The sequence below is a fragment of the Aegilops tauschii genome, chromosome 6 (assembly GCF_002575655.3).
Source record: "Aegilops tauschii subsp. strangulata cultivar AL8/78 chromosome 6, Aet v6.0, whole genome shotgun sequence".
In the NCBI taxonomy this organism is placed as follows: Eukaryota; Viridiplantae; Streptophyta; class Magnoliopsida; order Poales; family Poaceae; genus Aegilops; species Aegilops tauschii.
In genome coordinates this window covers 30,245,773-30,268,667 of record NC_053040.3, presented here as the reverse complement: position 1 = coordinate 30,268,667, position 22,895 = coordinate 30,245,773, and the positions used below count along the sequence as shown (strand labels likewise).

General features: G+C 44.3%; 2 protein-coding genes across 2 annotated transcripts in view; both read left to right on the top strand.

Moving 5' to 3' along the window:
* The first annotated feature begins 1,724 nt into the window (after positions 1-1,724).
* On the top strand, positions 1,725-8,754 carry LOC109756073 (putative disease resistance protein RGA4). The gene is given in 5 exon segments (XM_020314940.4): positions 1,725-2,759; positions 3,999-6,153; positions 6,607-7,623; positions 7,730-7,889; positions 8,160-8,754. Coding segments are annotated over 4 exon segments (4,329 nt in total). The 3' UTR covers positions 7,852-7,889; positions 8,160-8,754.
* A 3,929-nt stretch (positions 8,755-12,683) lies between these two features.
* LOC109756109 (serine/threonine-protein phosphatase 7 long form homolog) overlaps positions 12,684-22,895 on the top strand; it is a 28,206-nt gene continuing 17,994 nt past the window's right edge. The window contains exons 1-6 of the mRNA XM_073500599.1: positions 12,684-12,852; positions 13,590-13,656; positions 13,732-14,337; positions 14,419-14,676; positions 14,813-15,033; positions 15,110-15,322. Coding sequence (XP_073356700.1) covers positions 13,591-13,656; positions 13,732-14,337; positions 14,419-14,676; positions 14,813-15,033; positions 15,110-15,322 — 1,364 coding nt within the window. The 5' untranslated portion in view covers positions 12,684-12,852; position 13,590. The remainder of the gene's footprint in view (positions 12,853-13,589; positions 13,657-13,731; positions 14,338-14,418; positions 14,677-14,812; positions 15,034-15,109; positions 15,323-22,895) is intronic.

Below are 22,895 nucleotides of genomic sequence, written 5' to 3'. Positions count from 1 at the left end.
TAGTAGTAACTCGAATACATTGCTCTTTTTTTTTGAGCGAACTCGAATGCATTGCCAGTTTCCACCATCGAGGTCCTCTAAAAAAAAGGTTTCCAGCATCGAGGACGGAAATTCTCCCTAGCCCACTCTCGACCAGCGGGGGCTATCAGGCTAGGGCTGGGCTGCCGCCCGTTTCTCGGTGGGCCTCGATTGGGTTGCGGCCGTGGCTAGAATTTGCCCTTTGCTGGCCAGACGACCGACGGTGGGAAGTCGCTGGCGGCGGCAGGGTGCGGCGGGCATCGGTGGCTAAGTCCGGCGAATAGGGAGGGGGACACCGCGGCCTTTTTCTCCATCGTCGACCGCCACCGCTTGGACGGGTCCAGGCAGAGGCAGGCCATGCAACGCCGCTGCCATCTGCCAGCGTCGTCTGTCCAACTCCATGGCGCATTCTATATTTGTTCTACTCACCCTTTGACCCTTAATTTTGCTGCTACTGTAATTCCTTTGCTATGCTTCATACCTATGGCTGAAACTGTCCGTCTAATATAATTTGTGTTTACATCATCAATTCCAAATTAATTAAGAACACTCCGCATTACCCAGATTCAATGTTAGTAGAATGCAACACTGACATCTCTGAATTAGTTAAGCAACAGCAACCGTTATTAATTAGGTCCAGTTCCACCATCACTACTGTTCAAAAGTATAGCAAAACTGTCATGCATGCACAACTCATTTTGACGCCACCTGCTTGGCGATCATCTTGCAGAAAATTCACTCTGGGATCTCCAGTATTTGAGTTCTGCGGTCCTAATAATAGTGCGGTGTGCTTTTTAGTTGTCATTTGTCGTGTCTAGCATTCTCTAACTCCAAATCTCCTCTGCAATTTATTTGCAACCTTCTCTCCCTCCTCCAAGTGGGACTCGGGAGGTACAATCAGTGCTAGTTAACCAATGGGCGCCCACCAGAAAGGCCTTTATATTATGTACTAAGTATAACCCAAGTATTGTACAGCAAGTTAGGCTAGTGTGAAATCAAACCAAATCACAAAGAGTCTTTTGGCTATGGCCTTCCAAACGAACAGACCGTTTCAAAGCGAAGTACATCCTTCCTTCCGGGAAATACCAGGATGCTGCTGGGTACTGGCTTATGCATTTCCTTCCCTTCAATAAGAGACGGATATATCTAGGTACAGCTAATTGTATTAGAGCTTGTTAACATTAGAGGCGGCATCAATTGTATCGTAGCCCTCACCAGCTAGCTAGTTGCCACCTAACAGATCAGTCTGATGAACAATCCAAGACACAACACGGCATTTAATTTGTGGACAGATAGATAGCCTGGATCCGTTGATCACAATGTGCGGGTTAGTATATTCACATACAAGTTGCTTGTAATCTCCCTTTAGCTTATATATACATAGTGCCCCGTCCTTATTAGCCCTTCACCAGTACTACTGTACTACAAGTTGCTCCAGAGGAGCTAAAGCAGGACCCAACATCCATCCATCTTGAAGGTAGTTTTGGACCCCCTCTGTATCTTTAGTTGGCTTTGCTTTCCTCTGTTGATCTTGGTAGCTTTTCCATGCTCATAAATTATAACTTGTTCCTCATGTACCCATGTTAGCATTCTAGTGGTGCCTTTTTCAATAGTTTTGGCTGGCAATCTTCAGCTGCAACGACTGGCGGGGATGATTACGATATGTGGTTAAAATTTGTCACAGAAAAAACGTAGCAAACATAACGATGGTCCTGGATGCCTTTGCGTCCTACGTGCTACGCATGCTGACGGAGATGGCAAGCGAAGAGGTGCACATGCTGCTTGGATTCAGACGCGAGATTGACAAGATGGACATTAAGCTTAGGGACCTCAAGAACTTCCTCGCCGACTCTGACAGGAGAAACATCACCAACAAGAGCGTGCAAGAGTGGGTGGCCCAGCTCAAACGTGCCATGTACGAAGCTGCTGATATCCTCGACCTATGCCAGCTCAATGCCATGGAGCGTGGTATGTGCACTGCAGATGTGGGGTGCTTCAACCCCTTGCTCTTCTGCATGCGGAATCCCTCCTATGCCCACGACATCGGCACCCGCATAAAGGCGCTCAACAAGAGGCTCGACATCATCAAGGAGCGAAGTGCTGCTTTCAGCTTCATCCCTCTTGGTTCCTATGAGGATCGCAGCAGCAAGGTCCATGGCTCTCATTCTGGCAATAAGAGACGTGAAACGTCAGGAGAGTTTGATCGGTCCGGTGTAGTCGGAGAGAAGATCGAACAAGACACAAGAAAGCTGGTTGAGATCATGCTGAGTGAAAAGGAGGGCAACACCAACATCATGGTAGTCGCCGTTGTTGGGGTTGGTGGAATCGGCAAGACCACTCTTGCTCAGAAGGTCTTCAACGACGAAGCCTTGAATGCAGAGTTCGAGAAGACGATATGGTTGAGCATCAACAAGGACTTCAACGAGGTTGAGTTGCTCAGGACAATCATCACACAAGCGGGGGGAGTACATGGTGATGATCAGGCGTTGGCTGTGCTTCAGCCAATCCTTGCCACCACCTTGAAAGGGAAGAAGCTATTCCTGGTGCTGGATGATGTGTGGAACCATGGAGCATGGAATGATGTGCTTAAAACACCCTTGGCTAATGTTGTGGCTCCAGGTAGCCGAGTCCTCGTCACTACTAGAGATGAAACAGTAGCTCGAAGGATGAAAGTTGTGCCTCCCCACCACCATGTGGACAAATTAGATGAGGAGGATGCCTGGTCATTGCTCAAGAAACAGGTGCTTAACTAAACTCCATGCATCTTTAATATTACTAGCTCCATTCCTTTCAATTTCTTTTACTAGCTCCGTGCTTAATTTGGCGTAGAGATATGATAATCGGACACACTCATGTACTGCTATTTGAGATTACAACATGGATTCATACAACACGGAACATATACGTATGCCACAGCACATGCACCCCGCGCAGGTGTACTGTGTGTAGTGTGTACAGAAGGCATAGTACTTTTACCTAGTTATCAAATTAGGCTGATGAAAGTTGGCCAACCATGCTCCCACAACAACACTAGACCTCATGTATTTTTTTTTTGATTATAGTTGTACCTAGGAGTAATAATTCATAAAAGAAATTGCTAGTGTGACTCAAATATTTTTTTTTCTTTGTTGGCATTGTTTTCCCCTTTTAGAAAGCTAAATTGTTGAAATATATGTAGTCGCCACCCAAAATGCAAGTCCAACCAAAATTAGTAACTAGGATCGTATAAATGTTCTTAGATTTATTAAAAAGGGTAAATTGGTGCATGTAGCTCCCGCTTCCGTAGGGTCTACGGAAGGGTCCGACCACTTTGGACCTTTTGTATGCAGCCTTTCCCTACGTTTCTGCAAGTGGCTCTTTCCTACGCCAAAGCTCCCCTTCCTTTATAAATCTAAGAACATTTATAGTGTGTGTGTGCGCGCATTGGTGTTGGATGAGAGCATCCTAGCTATGGAGAGGCTAGGTGTGTGCTCACTGTATTTGTATCCTCTTGCTGCTTCATTTTGATTCAATAAAATCCATCCTTTGTCAAAAAAATACTATAAAATTGTATAGTACAATTATAAATATGTAAGAAGCATCCACCCTTGTGTATGTAGTTTTAGATAAAATATGACTCTGTTTTCCGGAGAATGAAAATGTGTATTGTAGACTAGTATCTATCTCTGTAGAATTAAGAACATAATTTGTGTAGTTTCTAAGATGGTAGATTGAACTAAGCACTCTTGTCTGGGTGAGCATGCTATGATTATAGTCACTCACATGCTAGGCATCCCAGATGACAGCAACATCCCCGCTTAACAGTTCATTTACTTGATAGTTCAATTTAGGTAGTACATTAGCCGATCTTTCGTGAGTCTCTTTTCTCCACTAGCCAATTATTGACTAATATTAAGTTGACACTATCAGTTAATAAGTGATTATTTTCTCTCTCAAAGAAAACGACTCCTCATTGACTCTATCAGTTCAACTGCTTGCAGCTAATATCAACTGAGATTGATGATCATGACATTGATATGCTCAAGGATATTGGAGTTCAGATTGTAGCAAAATGTGATGGTTTGCCTCTTGCAGTCAAAGTAATGGGAGGTCTATTGTGTCAGAAGGACAAAAAACACCATGAGTGGGAGAAGGTTCTGGCTGATTCTATATGGTCAATATCTGGACTGCCCGAAGAGCTAAACCATGCAGTATATTTAAGCTATGAAGATTTGTCTTCTTGTGCCAAACAATGCTTTCTGCACTACTCACTTCTCCCTAAAACTGCTTTATTTGTTAAAAATGAAATCATTGCGATGTGGATTAGTGAAGGATTTCTTCACGAGACCTCGGATGACTTAGAAGAACTCGGAAGCATGTACTACAAGGAGTTGATACTGAGGAATCTTATAGAGCCAAATACGAAGTATGTTGATCAAGGTGTTTGCAACATGCATGATGTTGTACGCTCATTTGCTCAATTTGTGGCTAGAGATGAGGCACTAGCAGCTCACTGTGGAGAAACTAATATTGTTAGTAAACTTGGTGCACATGAGTTTGTTAGGTTATCTCTAGAAAGCAAAGCATCAGAATCAGATGGGTTAGACTGGGGTTCTTTGCAAGCAAAAAAGGAATTAAGGGTACTAATATCAGTTGGCAATATAAATATCAAGCCTGGAGATTCTTTGGTTCATTTTCCATGCTTACGAACTTTACATATAGATTCTGCGCATGTTGCAGCATTGCTTGAATCTTTGCATGAACTCAAGCACCTGAGGTACTTGTCCTTACAGAACACTGACATGCCTAGTCTGCCTGATAGCATTGGAAAGATGAAGTTCTTGCAGTACATTAACCTTCGTGGATGCCGGCAACTTGTGAAACTTCCAGGCAGCATTGTAAAATTAAGGCAGCTAAGGTATCTGAACTTCAGTAGAACAAATATAAATGGCACACCTAGGGGTTTCTGTGTTCTAACAAATTTGAGAATACTATATGGGTTTCCAGCCCAGCAAGATGGTGATTGGTGTAGTTTGGAAGAGTTGGGTCCTCTTTCTCAGCTCAAGCATCTTGAATTGGACGGATTGGAGAATATAACTGCTTCCTCATCTGCAGCAAAGGCAAAACTTGCCGACAAGGTGCATCTTACTATTCTATTCTTAAATTGTGGTAGTATATTGGGAGATGATGGGCTGATTAAAGAGGAAGATTGCGTGTCTGAGGAAGCGCAACAACAAATCGAGAAGCTATTTGATGAGCTCTGCCCTCCGTCCAGGTTAGAAACTCTTTACATCAGAGGATATTTTGGCCAACGGCTCCCAAGGTGGATGATTTCATCACTAGATGTGCCCCTCAAGAACTTAAGGATTCTGTTCATTGCCGACCTAGCATACTGCACACAGCTTCCTATTGGTTTGTGTTAGCTCCCTTATTTGGAGCTCATTCAGATCGATCGTGCTCCAGCCATCAAGCTTGTTGGACCCGATTTCCTGCAGGCCAACCATCACCACAGTCCTCGTCCTTCCCAGATGGTGGCTGCATTTCCAAGATTGCATGAGATGAATTTGATAGGAATGGTGGAATGGGAGGAGTGGGAGTGGGAGAAGCAAGTGCAGGCCTTTCCTGTCTTGCAGCAACTTATGCTAGCGCGGTGCAAATTGAAATGTCTTCCTCCTGGCCTTGCCTCCCAGGCAAGGGCTTTGAATAAATTAATCATATACTATGTCCAGGGTCTCATCTCTGTAGAGAACTTTCCATCTCTGGTCGAGCTGAAACTGGCTATAAACCTTGACCTCGAGAGGATCACTAATCTTCCGAGATTGCAGAAGCTTACCATCCAAGACTGCCCAAAGCTGAGGGCACTAGAAGATGTTCCTGCACTCCAGAGGCTCATACTCACAAATAAAGATACGGAGACACTCCCAAAATACATGGGAAGTATAAACCCAAGTCATTTGGAGCTATACTGCAGCCTAGCACTACTCGCTTCCATAGCCACGAGACAATCTGGCCCTGAGTGGGACAAGTTCAGGCATGTCGAGCATGTCAAGGCATATGCATGTGAAGGAGATAATTCAAGGAAATGGTATGTCTTGTACACAGCTAATCCCTACAGCTTGGAGACAAATGTCAACCTCTCTGCTTTCATGTCTAGAGGTAATTAAATTTGCATTGCTCATTCATCTTAATTTGTCTATCTATTCTGGTTATTTGAACTGTTCTATTTGTTTTCTACGTTCTGTCATTCTGTCAGTATGTTGGAGTTTGAATATATTCCCAACTATTCTTGTTGAATACAACCTTCTAAATTAGGACAACAACAATATGGTAGTGATGTCAACAAAGATGTGTTACTAGTTTTTTCTCAAAAGAAAATAGATGACCGGCCTTTTATCATTTTGTAATGGCTATTTTTTTTTCCAATATGCTACTTTCTGATTTGGCTGGAGTCCCTCATTTCCTAAGTTTTTGTGTTCTCACAATTTCCCTACTTTCCCTGCTCATATATATGTTATTTTTGGATCTCGCTATTTTAATTCTGTCATAGTTGAGCTCCTGCTTTGCAAGCTATGGATTGTGTAACCACTTTTATCTTTTCTTCACTTGCAGGAACCTTAACTTCTTTTGAGGACACACAAAGATTTGAGTCTGTCTTTAAACTGACAAGAAAAACCTTTAGCTACATCTGCAGCTTGGTTTATGTGCCGTCATTGGAAGATATGAACAGCTACACCTTTGATGACGGGAGGTTACTGTCTTTAGAAGACCGAGTAGCCATTGCTCTGAAAAGGTTATACTCTAGTGAGCCACCGGAGACCATAGGATCCTCTGTCAGTGTGAGTGAGTCAACTGTCTTGTTGGTAAGTGAGAGGTTCGTTGATGCTGTGTACAAGCGAGCAAAGAACCATGGGCGCTGGCCAGACTCCAGTAAAATGGACAACATCAAATCCATGTTTGACAAGATCCACAATATGCATAACTGCTGCGGTGTTATATGTACAACTCACATCCCATTTGGACCAAACTGGGACTGTGAGAAGAATGACAGCATTCTAGTTCAGCTCGTCATCGATCCAGAAATGAGGTTCAGGAACATTTGGTGGGGACCGATAAGTAGCATGAACCAGTCAAGCATTTTGCATGAATCTAATTTGTTCAATGAGTGCGAGGAGGGCGGTTACCTGAATGGCAGCAAGCTGAAGGTGGCATTAGATGGATCAGAAGTCGGGGAATACATAATTGGTGATGCAGGGTTCCCTCTTCTCCCGTGGCTACTCACACCTTACCAGGAAGAAGACCTCTCAGACTCCAAGGCGGAGTTCAATAGGAGACACAACGCAGCCACAACCTGCGCTCTGAAGGCGCTGGCAAGGTTCAAAGACACATGGAAGTACCTGCAGGGAGAGACGTCATGCCCTGTCAATCCGGACACACTAGTTGAAACAATCTATGCTTGCTGCTACTTGCATAACATAGTCATAGATATGGAGGGTGATGGGGCCATGCCGAGCCCCAAGCGGAGGAATAGCTCCAAGGAAGTGCGCCAGTTAGCAAAAGAGGATGCTGTGAGGGCGAGGGATTTGCTGTCACAATACTTCTTGACCAGCATGTCATCCGAATCTGGAGGTGAATTAACACACCTGCTCCTCCTCTTAATTTGTTAATTTGATGTCTCTGTCCACTAATTCTCATAATTATTTGCTACTGTTGTTTTCACCCTTCATCTGTTTAGTTGGCCTGGCGGACCTTGAAGTCGCTGCCACAGGCTCAGGCGATGAAGGCAAGGAACAAAAAGCACAGACAAGAGCATCAAAGGAAGAGAGACGTGATTGTGACCATGATATCATTACCTAAGAAATACAGGATTTCTTTCTGCCACATCTTGATTCTAGGTACTACGGCGAGCACTCTCTGCTTCGAGTTCTTTCAATGAAACAATAATACCACAGTTCTCTCCTTGGTTTGTTCTCTCGATACAAGTACTAGCAACGTGCTAAGCAAAACATCAGTAGCTATTAACCGATACTCATGTATTTTTCCTCTCGGTCGTGCTGGCAGCCGCTTTAAAATTGATGCTTCATTTAGTAGACTGGTGATGTATTACATCCTGGTGCACGGTCGTATATATGATACAACTAATTATAAAACCTTTATGTGATCAGGAGGCAGGGAAGCCTTCATTGTTCTGCTGGAATGGAGCATTTTTAAGGCATGGATGCTGAGCTGCCCTGGCAATGGAGCCAAACAGCACTTTGTTGCTGCAACATAAATTCAAGTTCAACATTGTTTTTTGTATAAAAAAGTTTTGGTCATCTGTCTGCTTGGCAAAGCCTACTGTTATGTGTGTCGTCTGTACTTTTTGTATGTGCAGTAAGCCTTTTATGTGTCGAGAAAATGCTTGGAGACTATCTGTAATTTCCATCCGTCAGTTGGGTGCGGACTGAAGAAATTGCAAACATAACAGCAGGGGGTACCTGTGTATTAATGGCAGGCGTTCTTGTGTGGTACACCTGACTGAAGGCAACTACTGAATGTTGCCTGGAGTTTGTTTCGTTTGCTTATCGTCAGCAGTATACAGTACACGAATATAAGCGCATGTGTCAAAATCCCAAATGCTCATGAAGGGGCGGCACGGTCGATGCATGCAGAGGAGGACCATCAAGTTGCGGCATCGGGCTCAGGGGATATGAACACAACAATATTTGAGGAAGGAAGAGAGACATGATGGTTGCCAGGAGATCATCATTGTGCACAGGCCGGGGGTCTTTCCTCCTTTTCAAAAAAAAAAAAGGAGATCATCATTGTGAAAAAAAAATATTTCTTTCTGCCACATCTTCATTCTAGGTACTAGCGCTAGCACTCTCTGCTTCGAGTCTTGTTATTACAGGTTCTCTACTTCTTCGTTCGTTCTATTCATCTCACAGTGTCGGGTAGAAATTTACTTTGATACTACTGTTAGCTGAGACTCTTGTTTATTTCCCTCTTTGTATTGGCAATTGCCGTAATTGACTGTTCATTTAGTGGCATGTCATTTAGAAATAATTAAATAGCAGCTATACTATTGCTTTCAAAAATGACAGTATTAGACCATCCACCGGTTGGTGCAAATTGAAGAATTTGCAAACATATTGGCAGGAGTCCTCCCCTGTGTCTATGTCAGACAGGTGAAGAATCTTATTTGATGCAAGGATTTCTGATTTTTTTTCTTCTAAAAAGAACTTCTGATGTAGTACGTATTCGCTAATTGCACAACTCCAGCAGTAGTAAAAAAGAGTCATCTTCCTTTGTTTCTTCCTTAGCTGGCTTGTGGTTGGAGACTGCTTGCGTTTGCTTTGGCTTGAGGAATCAAAATAGGAGGAAATCGAGAGGAGTTGTAGACTTTTGGTAAGAGGATACTACATACAGACAGATGATACCGGCACAAGGCATGTAAATTCAGAAGTCAAGCTGTACGTTTTTCCATATGTGGTACTGTGGTAGTACTAGTAGAATGGAAGAATTGATCCCACCGGTCAAGCTCCACAAATTTGGGATTTTTTTGTTGTTGTGAAAAACAACATCCCCACTTGCCCAAGTGATGCTAAATTGCTTGCTGATGACGGTGATTATCAGTTACGAAAAGTTGAAATCCCATTCTGAAGAGTCCGGTGTAGGTGTAGGTGAACTGAAGGAGTAAGCTAGAACTGTGTTAAACTCTAGTCTAGTAGTAAGGTTCAGTTGCGTTAAGTAAGATCCATATTAGACATACTACGTTCAAAACACCACAATTAGCTAAAGACGATTAACGACTGTGCTTTACTGCACGGTAAATCACAAGCTAGCACAGGCTGAATAATAAGACATCATCTAGATTCAGACTGGAAAAACATGTAAATTCAGTTAAAAATATGTTCCGCCACGTACACTGACATACAACAGTACATCCCCATCTTTTACCCATTACTAGTGTGCATGGTCGCATAGCTAATACTCCCTCCGTTCTAAATTACTCGTCATAGAAATGGATGTATCTAGAACTAAAATACATCTAGATACATCCACACCTGCGACAAGTAATTCGGAACGGAGGGAGTACGATTAAAACATTGATTTGATCAGATGGAAGGGCAGCCGAGATGGATCCTGCCCTGCTGGTTGGAACATTTGAATGCATGAGCGCAGAGCAGCCCTGCCAATGGAGCCAAACACTATCCTGATGCTGATGCATAAGTTTTTTTTTGCATTTAGGTCTTGAATCTATTGGTCTTGTATCTATTGATGCAAACTGAGTATTTTGCAAACATAATGGCAGGGAGACATTTTTGTATATTTATGGCAGGTGTATGTTTGGCCAGTAATCTTATTCAATGCAAGAGACTGCTGATGTACTCACTGATGCAAAAAATATATTAAAATAACTATAATACAGTGCGGTAGTTCAAAGTTCAAACTCCAGACTTCCAGAGGTAGCTGGTAATAAGAGAAGAGAAGGTAAATGAAATTACCTTGATGTTGGCAGAACTCTAGTGGTAGTACTCCCTCCGTCCGGAAATACTTGTCGGAGGAATGGATGTATCTAGACGCATTTTAGTTCTATATACATATATTTTATCCATTCATTGGACAAGTATTTCTGAACGGAGGGAGTAGTAAAATAGAGAGGGTCATGTTTGTGTTCTTTCTTAGCTGGTTGGTTGGTTGGAGACAGGAGGAGGTTGCTGGTTTCGAATTCAGAAATCAGAATCTAGGAGGAACTCACTCGAGAGGAGTCGGAGAATCGCACCGCATCTCGAGAGGAGTCAATTCTTCCTAAGATCAGCCATGAAACTCCAGTAGCAGTAACACATAGTCATCTATCTTTGTTTCTTCCTTGGTTGGCTTGTCGGTTTGCATGCTTTGACTTGAGAAATCAAATTCTGCAGGAGGAAATGGAAATGGAAATCCCAATCTGAATCTTGTGTACTCAAGGATAACAGTGTTAAACTGTAGCAGTAAATTCCTTTCATCGTTTTCCTTTTCCATGGGTTCAGTTGCGTTAACAGTGTTTTCAGAAGAAACGAGGGCCTTTTAACAGTGTTTACTACAAAATCAATTGATATAAAAATGGTAAAGAAATTACCATGAAACTTCAGTAACACAGAGTCATCTGTCTTTGTTTCTTCCCTTGCTGCCTTCTCGGTTGGCATGCTCTGACTTGAGAAATCAAAATTCTAGGAGGAAATCAAGAAGAGTTGGGAGACTTTTGCTTTGTTGAATTTACATCCAAGCACGTTTCTGAATTCTGACAGAAATGTCAATATGCCCAATATGCAAAACAAAGATGCTGGTCGTTGGTAACCACAAAGCTTCACTTCACTTCATAGGACTAGAGGAGAAACAAAACATGTTGTGTTGAAAGAAGATGACAGGGCAGCGCCAGCACATTTATCTTTCGGTATAGTGACAAATTCTTGATCTCCAGAAATCCTGCTATTATCCATGATTGACAAAATTGACAGTCATGTTTATCCAAGTACAACGGGCAGACACTATGCATACAATGCTCTTTGCAGGCATTAATTTCGGATAAAACATTCGATTAAAGCAAAAGGAATCGAGTGAGTGAAGCTCTTTGCAGACTTCAATTTCGGATACTCCTTTTTCTGTAATATCCTTGACTCAAAGGGCTTTGCAATGTATTATCAGTCTAAATACATGGTTGTTGAGCAAAAAAAAAAATCTAACTTGGTTTTGCTTGACATAGAAACAAGGAGCTGAAGGGCTGCGTGGTTGAAAATTCGGTAGGCTACTTGTCATGTCATGCCGGGTCCTATCGAAAAGCTACAATCATAAGAATTCATCAATAACCCCCTTACAATCTCTCAAGAAATAACACAACAGAATTATAATTGCTCCAGGTAATCCGTACAAAAACAACACACACACACCCTAAGCTTGAAGATCCATATGACCGAAGCTTTGTAATAATACCATTGGAGGAGGTGATTTTTAGCAAATAAGAGAACATGCAACTTTTTGAAACCCGACCTGTTCATGAACAGCACCACTGGAAACAAGAACAGAAAAATCAAAGACTGTAAACTCTCCACCGTGGCACCATGCGTGACACAACCCCACCAGCTTCTTCAGCTATCAGTTGAAAAAAGAAATTCATCAAGTAATTATACTAACAAACTCCACAAAGTAAGTTTAGAGCAGGAGAAAAAGAACAATCCTACTCAGTATCAATGAGCAGAAATTTATCGAACTCAAACCAAGACTATGCTAGACAAGTACATTTCAGAATATATGCATCACTTTGATACCTTTTTTTCTATGCAAATTCTACATTTGACTGTAGAAGATGAAATCCCTTGCTTTCAGAAATTAGTTCACAACGGTCCAATGATAGCTTTACCTCTATCAAAACATTCAACCTAAATTATGAGAATCCAGAAATATACGAATTGCCGGGCGAAATCACTGTTTTGACCTTTTCTGGATACTTCAGCACGATTTGACCCTGTTCTTAAAAAAAATTCGCATCTGACCTTTTTCCATAGCGCCTTCAACAGGGGCGCTATGTGTAACTCTATAGCGCCGTAACTCGTGGTGTTGTGCCTATGACAGCGTGGCACAGCCGGGCCCAGGTGCTGCTCGTATAGCGCCTCGGCGTCAGGCGCTATGGTCCTTAGATAGCGCCTCCAGTAGGGGCGCTATGCCCTATTGACATCGGCTTCAGTCAGCTCACTCGCTCCCAGCCAGCCGCCCACTTCCACCTAGAACAGAGCAACAGGACACAGCGGCGGCTCCCTTCTCCCCCTCTCAAATCTCCATCAAAATCGACCAGATCTGAAGAATTTTTCCATGGATTTCGTCCCACATCTATCCCTAAAGGTATTCTCCTCCAATCCCCCCAAATTTCATCTGAAAAAATCATCATTTTGGCTCTATTTTTGCATGTTTAAATGAAACCCTAGTTCATCATGTTTTTCGAAAATTGTACGAATCGATCCCAGCCGTAGTGAAGGAGCATTGTTCTTACTTGTTCGTGAGCAAGTAAAACTGGTAATCTGGAAGTAGATAAATAAAATTTACACAAAAAAAATCCTTTTCAATCCCTTTATGCAGCAGCCCGTGACCAACCTGAAGAATTTTGCAGATATTTAGTACCATCTCTCTTTGCGGGTCCCATCACTATTTCCTTGGGTAATTTGTATGGCTGCCATTTCATTTAGTTGTCTGTTACTTGTGTGAGTTCAGAGGTTATACTCTTTCCATTGGCACATTCTGACCATTGTAACAGTTAATCAGTCAATTCTCGTTTTGTTAGCCCGTGACACATTTGTAGAAGGCACCAATGCATGGCAGACCGGTAGTTGCTTAGTATCAGATTCAAGTGTCTTATCAAGTGGAGCCGACCAAATAGTTTAGCAGGTAGAATGTTCCTTAGTTTTTTACTTCAAATTATGATCTTACTTACTGTACTGTTACAATGTATAAACTTTAATACATTGACAAGTTGACAGCTTGATCCTGCTTGTGGAATGCATTCTCGCATACACATTTCATAGTAGATGGTACATTCTCGCATACACTTTTGGCGCACTAATTGTTTTTTCCCGAATACGTAGGATGACACTTCTCAGTGAGCATTACGATAAGAATCACCGTGGGCGACTTATGGCGGAGGAGAGGCAGGTGATACATATTGATAATGCTAGTTCATATTCTTAGTTTAATGGACCTATAATGTTCTAACTTGTATTTTTGCAGGTCTTTTTTCCACTACGCTTGAGGGCTCACGAAGCTTCATCCAATAAGATGAAATACGATGAGCGGTATACACGGTACATCGAGAGGCTAGGACTCCTTCCATTCATCCAGCTTGTCACTCGGTCGACGCCAAACATGAACCCTTGTGCTATCACCGCGCTTGTTGACCGATGGAAGCCGGAGACACACAGTTTTCACCTCCGAACCGGGGAGATGACCGTGACTCTTCAGGATGTTTCGATGATCCTTGCACTTCCCATCGAGGGAATTCCTGTCTGTTTTAGCACTGATGCTGCTAACCGGCGCGATAGGATGTTTGACCTTATCGGTGCGGTTCCTGCAGTGCCGGATGACCCAACTAAATACAGAGTCCCCGCTGGTGCGACTTATGTTTGGATCGCAGAACATTTTAGCCAGTGCCCCGGCGATGCTAGTGAGGAAATGTTCAAACAGTATACATGTGCATACTTGTGGTATGTGATCTCAAGGACTCTTTTTGCTGACGGTGGTGGCAGGACCGCTCCGTGGATGTGGCTGAAGGCGTTATCTGGTTGGGATAGTAAACAGAGCTGGGGTTCAGCGGCACTGGCCTACTTGTACCGTCAGGTAATCAATTGTACATATTTTTCTTTCAATATTACATCTCCAAACATTCTCTAATCGTCCCGTGCGTGCCTCTATGTGCAGTTGGATGAGGCGTGTTGTAGGCACAAAGATGATGCCAGCATTGGTGGTCCGTTGGTCCTACTTTCGGTTTGGATGTGGGAACACTTTTCAGTTGGACGGCCGAAAGTGATCCGTTACGGCGCTTGGGACGATCATGATAACCCGCTACGACAGCCTACATGGGGGTACAAGTGGGACAAGGTTTCGGAGTTCAACGGCGACCAAAAGAGAATGTACATAGACTACACCAATGAGTTTGACGCGCTAACCGCCGAGCAGGTAATAACTGCTATGTCAAAAATAGTTATCATTTGCTTGGTTCCATTGATATGCATACTTCTTTTTTTCTTAGCATTATTTTCATGTCTTGCTTAGCAATTTTTTCTATTGGCTCCCTGCTTGTACTATGTTGTAGGTGACATGGCAGCCATATGGACCGCAGGACAATTTCGCTTTCATCCTCGATTTCCAGTTGAACCCGAAATGCACAGAGGAATCACATCTTTGGCAGATGCGGTGCCCATTGATATGCTTATATGCAGTCGAGCACCACCTTCCACAACGTGTGATGAGTCAATTTGGGTTATTTCAGGATACACCACCGGAGTGGAAGGACACGAATATCGTGATTCACGGGTGAGAGAGTGCATCTTCTGTCATTAGCATTGTAAACTATTTCAGGCGACTAATACTTATGATTGTTAATATGAAGCTTGGACAAAATGAAGCAGAAGAAGATCAAGAACTGGGAGTCATATCATGAAAAGTACATCAAGAAGTGGAATTACTTGGTGAAGGTGGCTAATAATAACAGACAAGTACATCGCCAAGTGCATGATGAAGCTGCATTTTACAAATATCTTCAATGGTTTCTTAGCGAGTCTCGTGTGGAGTTATGCCCGCCGGCTTATGATGAGAGCATATTGTTGGGGATCGTAGCAGAATTTTAAAATTTTCTACGCATCACCAAGATCAATCTATGGAGTTATCTAGCAACGAGAGAGAGGAGTGCATCTACATACCCTTGTAGATCGCGAGCGGAAGCGTTCAAGTGAACGGGGTTGATGGAGTCGTACTCGTCGTGATCCAAATCACCGATGACCGAGCGCCGAACGGACGGCACCTCCGCGTTCAACACACGTACGGAGCAGCGACGTCTCCTCCTTCTTGATCCAGCAAGGGGGAAGGAGAGGTTGATGGAGATCCAGCAGCACGACGGCGTGGTGGTGGAAGTAGCGGGGATCCCGGCAGGGCTTCGCCAAGCGCAAGCGGGAGGAAGAGGTGTCACGGGAGGGAGAGGGAGGCGCCAGGGGCTAGGGTACTGCTGCCCTCCCTCCCCCCACTATATATAGGGGCCTTGGGGGGGCGCCGGCCCTGGGAGATCCCATCTCCAAGGGGGGGGGGGCGGCGGCCAAGGGGGTGGCTTCCCCCCCAAGCCAAGTGGGGGGCGCCCCCACCCCTAGGGTTTCCAACCCTAGGCGCAGGGGAGGCCCAAGGGGGGGGGGGCGCACCAGCCCACCAGGGGCTGGTTCCCCTCCCACTTCAGCCCATGGGGCCCTCCGGGATAGGTGGCCCCACCCGGTGGACCCCCGAGACCCTTCCGGTGGTCCCGGTACAATACCGATAACCCCCGAAACTTTCCCGGTGGCCGAAACTGGACTTCCTATATATAATTCTTCACCTCCGGACCATTCCGGAACTCCTCGTGACGTCCGGGATCTCTTCCGGGACTCCGAACAACTTTCGGGTTACCGCATACTAATATCTCCACAACCCTAGCGTCACCGAACCTTAAGTGTGTAGACCCTACGGGTTCGGGAGACATGCAGACATGACCGAGACGACTCTCCGGTCAATAACCAACAGCGGGATCTGGATACCCATGTTGGCTCCCACATGTTCCACGATGATCTCATCGGATGAACCACGATGTCGAGGATTCAATCCATCCCGTATACAATTCCCTTTGTCAATCGGTACGTTACTTGCCCGAGATTCGATCGTCGGTATCCCAATACCTCGTTCAATCTCGTTACCGGCAAGTCACTTTACTCGTACCGTAACGCATGATCCCGTGACCAACCACTTGGTCACTTTGAGCTCATTAAGATGATGCATTACCGAGTGGGCCCAGAGATACCTCTCCGTCATACGGAGTGACAAATCCCAGTCTCGATCCATGTCAACCCAATAGACACTTTCAGAGATACCTGTAGTGTACCTTTATAGTCACCCAGTTACGTTGTGACGTTTGGTACACCCAAAGCACTCCTACGGCATCCGGGAGTTACACGATCTCATGGTCTAAGGAAAAGATACTTGACATTGGAAAAGCTCTAGCAAACGAACTACACGATCTTTGTGCTATGCTTAGGATTGGGTCTTGTCCATCACATCATTCTCCTAATGATGTGATCCCGTTATCAATGACATCCAATGTCCATAGTCAGGAAACCATGACTATTTGTTGAACAACGAGCTAGTCAACTAGAGGCTTACTAGGGACATGTTGTGGTCTATGTATTCACACATGCATTACGATTTCCGGATAACACAATTATAGCATGAACAATAGACAATTATCATGAACAAAGAAATATAATAATAACCATTTTATTATTGCCTCTAGGGCATATTTCCAACAGTCTCCCACTTGCACTAGAGTCAATAATCTAGTTACAATGTGATGAATCGAACACCCATAGAGTTCTGGTGTTGATCATGTTTTGCTCTAGGGAGAGGTTTAGTCAACGGATCTGCTACATACAGGTCCGTATGTACTATACAAATATCTACGTCTCCATTTTGAACACTTTCACGAATGGAGTTGAAGTGACGCTTGATATGCCTGGTCTTCCTGTGAAACCTGGGCTCCTTGGCAAGAGCAATAGCTCTAGTGTTGTCATAGAAGAGAGTCATCGGGCCCGACGCATTGGGAATCACCCCTAGGTCGGTAATGAACTCCTTCATCTAGACTGCTTCTTGTGCTGCCTCTGAGGCCGCCATGTACTCCGCTTCACATGTAGATCCCGCCACGACGCTTTGCTTGCAACTGCACCAGCTTACTGCCCCTCCATTCAAAATATACACGTATCCGGTTTGTGACTTAGAGTCATCCAGATCTGTGTCGAAGCTAGCATCAACGTAACCCTTTACGATGAGCTCTTCGTCACCTCCATAAACAAGAAACATATCCTTAGTCCTTTTCAGGAACTTCAGGATATTCTTGACCGCTGTCCAGTGTTCCATGCCGGGATTACTTTGATACCTTCCTACCAAACTTACGGCAAGGTTTACATCCGGTCTGGTACACAGCATGGCATACATAATAGACCCTATGGCCGAGGCATAGGGGATGACACTCATCTTTTCTATCTTCTGCCGTGGTCGGGCATTGAGCCGTGCTCAATTGCACACCTTGCAATACAGGCAAGAACCCCTTCTTGGACTGATCCATATTGAACTTCTTCAATATCTTGTCAAGGTACGTACTCTGTGAAAGACCAATGAGGCGTCTTGATCTATCTCTATAGATCTTGATGCCTAATATATAAGCAGCTTCTCCAAGGTCCTTCATTGAAAAACACTTATTCAAGTAGGCCTTTATACTTTCCAAGAATTCTATATCATTTCCCATCAACAGTATGTCATCCACATATAATATGAGAAATGCTACAGAGCTCCCACTCACAGGCTTCTCCATAAGTCTGTGTAAACCCAAACGCTTTGATCATCTCATCAGATCGAATGTTCCAACTCCGAGATGCTTGCACCAGCCCATAGATGGAGCGCTGGAGCTTGCATACCTTGTTAGCATTCTTAGGATCGACAAAACCTTCCGGCCGCATCATATACAGTTCTTCCTTAAGATGGCCGTTAAGGAATGCCGTTTTGACGTCCATTTGCCATATCTCATAATCATAGTATGCGGCAATTGCTAACATGATTCGGACGGACTTCAGCTTCGCTACGGGTGAGAAAGTCTCATCGTAGTCAACCCCTTGAACTTGTCGATAACCCTTAGCGACAAGTCGAGCCTTATAGATGGTAACATTACCATCCGCGTCCGTCTTCTTCTTAAAGATCCATTTATTTTCTATGGCTCGCCGATCATCGGGCAAGTCAGTCAAAGTCCATACTTCGTTTTCATACATGGATCCTATCTCGGATTGCATGGCTTCAAGCCATTTGTTGGAACCTGGGCCCGCCATTGCTTCTTCATAGTTCGAAGGTTCACCGTTGTCTAACAACATGATTTCTAGGACAGGGTTGCCATACCACTCTGGTGTGGAACGTGTCCTCGTGCACCTACGAAGTTCAGTAGTAACTTGATCCGAAGTACCTTGATCATCATCATTTGCTTCCTCTCTAGTCAGTCCAGGCACCACAGGAACATCTTCCTGAGCTGCGCTACTTTCCGGTTCAAGAGGTAGTACTTCATCAAGTTCCACTTTCCTCCCACTTACTTCTTTCGAGAGAAACTCTTTCTCCAGAAAGGACCCGTTCTTGGCAACAAAGATCTTGCCTTCGGATCTGAGGTAGAAGGTATACCCAATGGTTTCCTTAGGGTATCCTATGAAGACGCATTTCTCCGACTTGGGTTCGAGCTTTTCAGGTTGAAGTTTCTTGACAGAAGCATCGCATCCCCAAACTTTTAGAAACGACAGCTTAGGTTTCTTCCCAAACCATAATTCATACGGTGTCGTCTCAACGGATTTCGACGGAGCCCTATTTAAAGTGAATGCGGCAGTCTTAAAGCATAGCCCCAAAATGAGAGCGGTAGATCGGTAAGAGACATCATAGATCGCACCATATCTAATAGAGTGCGATTACGACGTTCGGACACACCGTTTCGCTGAGGTGTTCCAGGCGGCGTGAGTTGTGAAACTATTCCACATTTCCTTAAGTGCGTACCAAATTCGTGACTTAAATATTCTCCCCCACGATCTGATCGTAAGAACTTTATCTTTCTGTCACGTTGATTCTCAACCTCACTCTGAAATTCCTTGAACTTTTCAAAGGTCTCAGACTTGTGTTTCATTAGGTAGACATACCCATATCTACTCAAGTCATCAGTGAGAGTGAGAACATAATGATAGCCTCCGCGAGCCTCAACACTCATTGGACCGCACACATCGGTATGTATGATTTGTAGGAGATATGCCCTAGAGGCAATAATAAATGATATTATTTATCTCCGAGTTCATAATTATGTTTATGTTCCATGCTATAACTGCTATGGTTCTCGAGTCTGCAATAACCACGAGGCTCGGAGGAAGACTCATATGCACGTGTGGAATAATAAACGGTAAAATGTATTCCTAGTCTGGCCTCTAAGACTAGCTCAAGTGTTGCATGATGGTTATGTTTTCCTGATCATGGGCATGTCTATGTCAGCAACCTTGAGGGCATAATGTTAAGAGAACATTTGTGTTGAATCGACCCGGCATGATGTTATGCTATGAGATTCATTCGTCACAAGTTTATTGGTACATAACACAGAGATGGTTAACGTTTGCATGATTCCTTAGACCATGAGAGTATCGAGTTTCTTCATGCTTGCTTCATGAACTTTGGGGTTTGTTAAACGTCATCCGTAATTGGGTGGCTATTACGGCGGCTTACGGGTTCATGGAAAAGTGTGTCAAGTAACTTGATAGCTCAAGATTGGGATTTGCTCCTCCGACGATGGAGAGATATCTCTGGGCCCTCTCGGTGTTACGGTATCCATCATCGTCTGGCCAGACACTTTGTGATTTGATCACGGGGATGCCGGAACACGATAACGAGAAAAGAGAACAATACCGGTAACGAGGTAACTAGCATAGTGGACAAGTTGTTGATCCACGGGAATGCCAACATGTCTCACCTCGGGTATTTGTAACATATCGCGAAGCAACAGGAATAGCACACGGCAACTGGAGGTTCACTCGAATATTTATTCGTGTGGGTATAGGGGTCAATATGGGTGTCCACGGCTCCGATGTTGATCATTGATCGGAAGGGGTTCCGGGTCATGTCTATACTTCACCGAACCTATAGGGTCACACACTTAAGGGTCATCTATCTGCTGAATACTAGACAGGGAGTCTGAGAGAAAATCACCGAAAAAGTTTCGGACACCGAAAAGTTTCGGACAGCGGAATCGTACCGCAGAGAGAGGTCATCGGATAAGTTTCGATGATACCGAAAAGTTGTTTCGGGATACACCATTAAGTCAAATTGGTTTCGGCACATGCCTGATAATTCTTGGAGGATGCCAGAATCATTCTGGAAGCTTTTTGGAATTTTCTGAGATAAAAACCGGAAATGTTCTGGAGCTGCCGGAGCCACATCAGATGCGTTTCGCAGATGAAAATCACTAAAACCGGAATTGTTTCGGAACGCGTTGAAAATCATTTTAGTGGGTACTGGAAATGTTCTTAGCCCACATAAATATTTTCAGTTCGATCAGACGCTGAAAAATGTCGTCGTGAATAGTGAAAATCAGCTTTATGGTTACTTTATGGAAAGCCACCTTTTGGGGCTTTGCTCCAAAAGATCTTGGGGATGACATGGATGGATAGGAGCCATTTTTTGGGCCCCTCATGAGGGTGTGGCCGGCCACATGGGGTATCCCCCCTTGGGGACCCTCTTGTTCCTTGGTTTCACTCCTAGGTCCTTGTGGAAGGACTTCATTCATGTGCATTTTGGGTTTTTTGTGAAACTACCCTACCCCCTTGGGATTTCCTATAAATAGAGGTGGAGGGGCAGCCCTCCACACTCATCCCTTGCTCTCATACACATGCCATGCATTATCTGGCTTCTTCTCTCCCTCCCACGAAAAGAGTTTCGTAGAGCCGTAAGGCTGTCTGGGTTCCGGCAGGAACTAGTTCTGGACGGCGAAGCCCTGCCGGATAGATGACACCGTATGTGTGCAACTCTGTAGAGAGATCGTAGTTTCGGTCTTAGTTCGTGAGTGCCTCCCGAAGGGCTGTCCGTGTGACCGTCCGAGTTTCGAAGGTCCTCCCGAAGGGCTGTCCGAGTGACCGTTCGAGTTTCGAAGGTCCTCCCGAAGGGCTGTCCGCGACACCGTCCGGGGGGCTGTTCGACCGCCTCCTGGAGGGCTGTCTGAGGAGCAGATGAGGGTATACATCCTCGCGGTTGGGAGGTTGTAAATCCTAGCTGCGGGGATCTGCACCGCCGATCGTCATCGACTCTACTTCCCGCTGCACTACGAGTCGGTAACGAAAAAGATCAAACCATGTATGCAGTCTCCATAGTGGTCCTGGGCTGGTGCGTGGGTCGGAAATTTTTTGTTTTCTGCTGCGTTCCCCTACAGTGGCATCAAGAGCCGTGCTATGCGTAGATGCAGGTTTCGATCTAGAATACATGGAGATGTATGCGTATTGCATAATATAATTAGGTAGTAGATGAGATCTATTGCTGAAAATTATTTATGCGGGTGACAGATGAAATCTGTTACCCGAGGTTCTTGTTGCTTCCCTAGAATTTGCGTTTGCTCAATCTCGAGACACCATGGTGGAATTTGACAAAGTTCTGGCAATCCGTGATCCTGATTGATCATGGAAGTGCTATCAGTTCTTTGGGTTCTGCCGTAGTCAAAAGAAAGATGAAATTCGCAGATGAAAGGGCATTGCAGATATTATCTGCATGGGGGTCATGCGTATGACGAAGTTTAGTATGGGGCTCGAGATTTAATTATCTCGTGTTTCATACACCCCGAGATGTTAATGTAGCAACTTGAATAATCATACTTGATGATAAAACGTTGGTAGCTGCGGTTTAAGTCAAAACCTTAGAAGCCACGTAAAATAAAATTTTGCATAAACCTATTAGAGGCGTCTAACTTGGTATTGCAGGATGTGCATGTGATGTGGTATAGCAGTGCTCATACTAATTCGATTATGTATGAGATGACTATATGATGTAATTTGATTAACATGACCTGCGTGTCATGATTCGGCATGATGGCTGGAGCCATATGATTGCACTTTAATGACCTGCGTGTCAACCTTGTTGTAATGCATTATTTTGTTAGCTATAGAGATAGCAATATTATCTGGTGCATCAACAAGGTGGTGGCAATCTTCGCGAAGGTGAACACCGACGCGAATGCCGAAGACGAAGAAATGAAATACTTCTCCGTCAGAAAGGGCTATACCATATCATGCTATTATGAATTGCCTGAGATGTTTATCCCTTATGATGCACCCTTCTTGATTGCGCGGTAGTCGCTTTTATTAGGGTGATCTCTCACTTAAAATATCAAGTAGTTAGTGTTCTCCCAAGTGTAGCACCGTCACGGCACCTATCTTTTCGGGGTGCGCCATGGATGCATGGGTACGAACGACTAGAGAAGTGTGAGGCGGGTGAGGTCAGACCTCGCAGCAAGATCACTTGGTTGTCTTGACGTTCATGGCAGGATCGTCCTGAGCTCGGAACACATGCATCGAAAGATGAGCAAGAGTCACATAGAGATGTGATCGGCAAGTTGG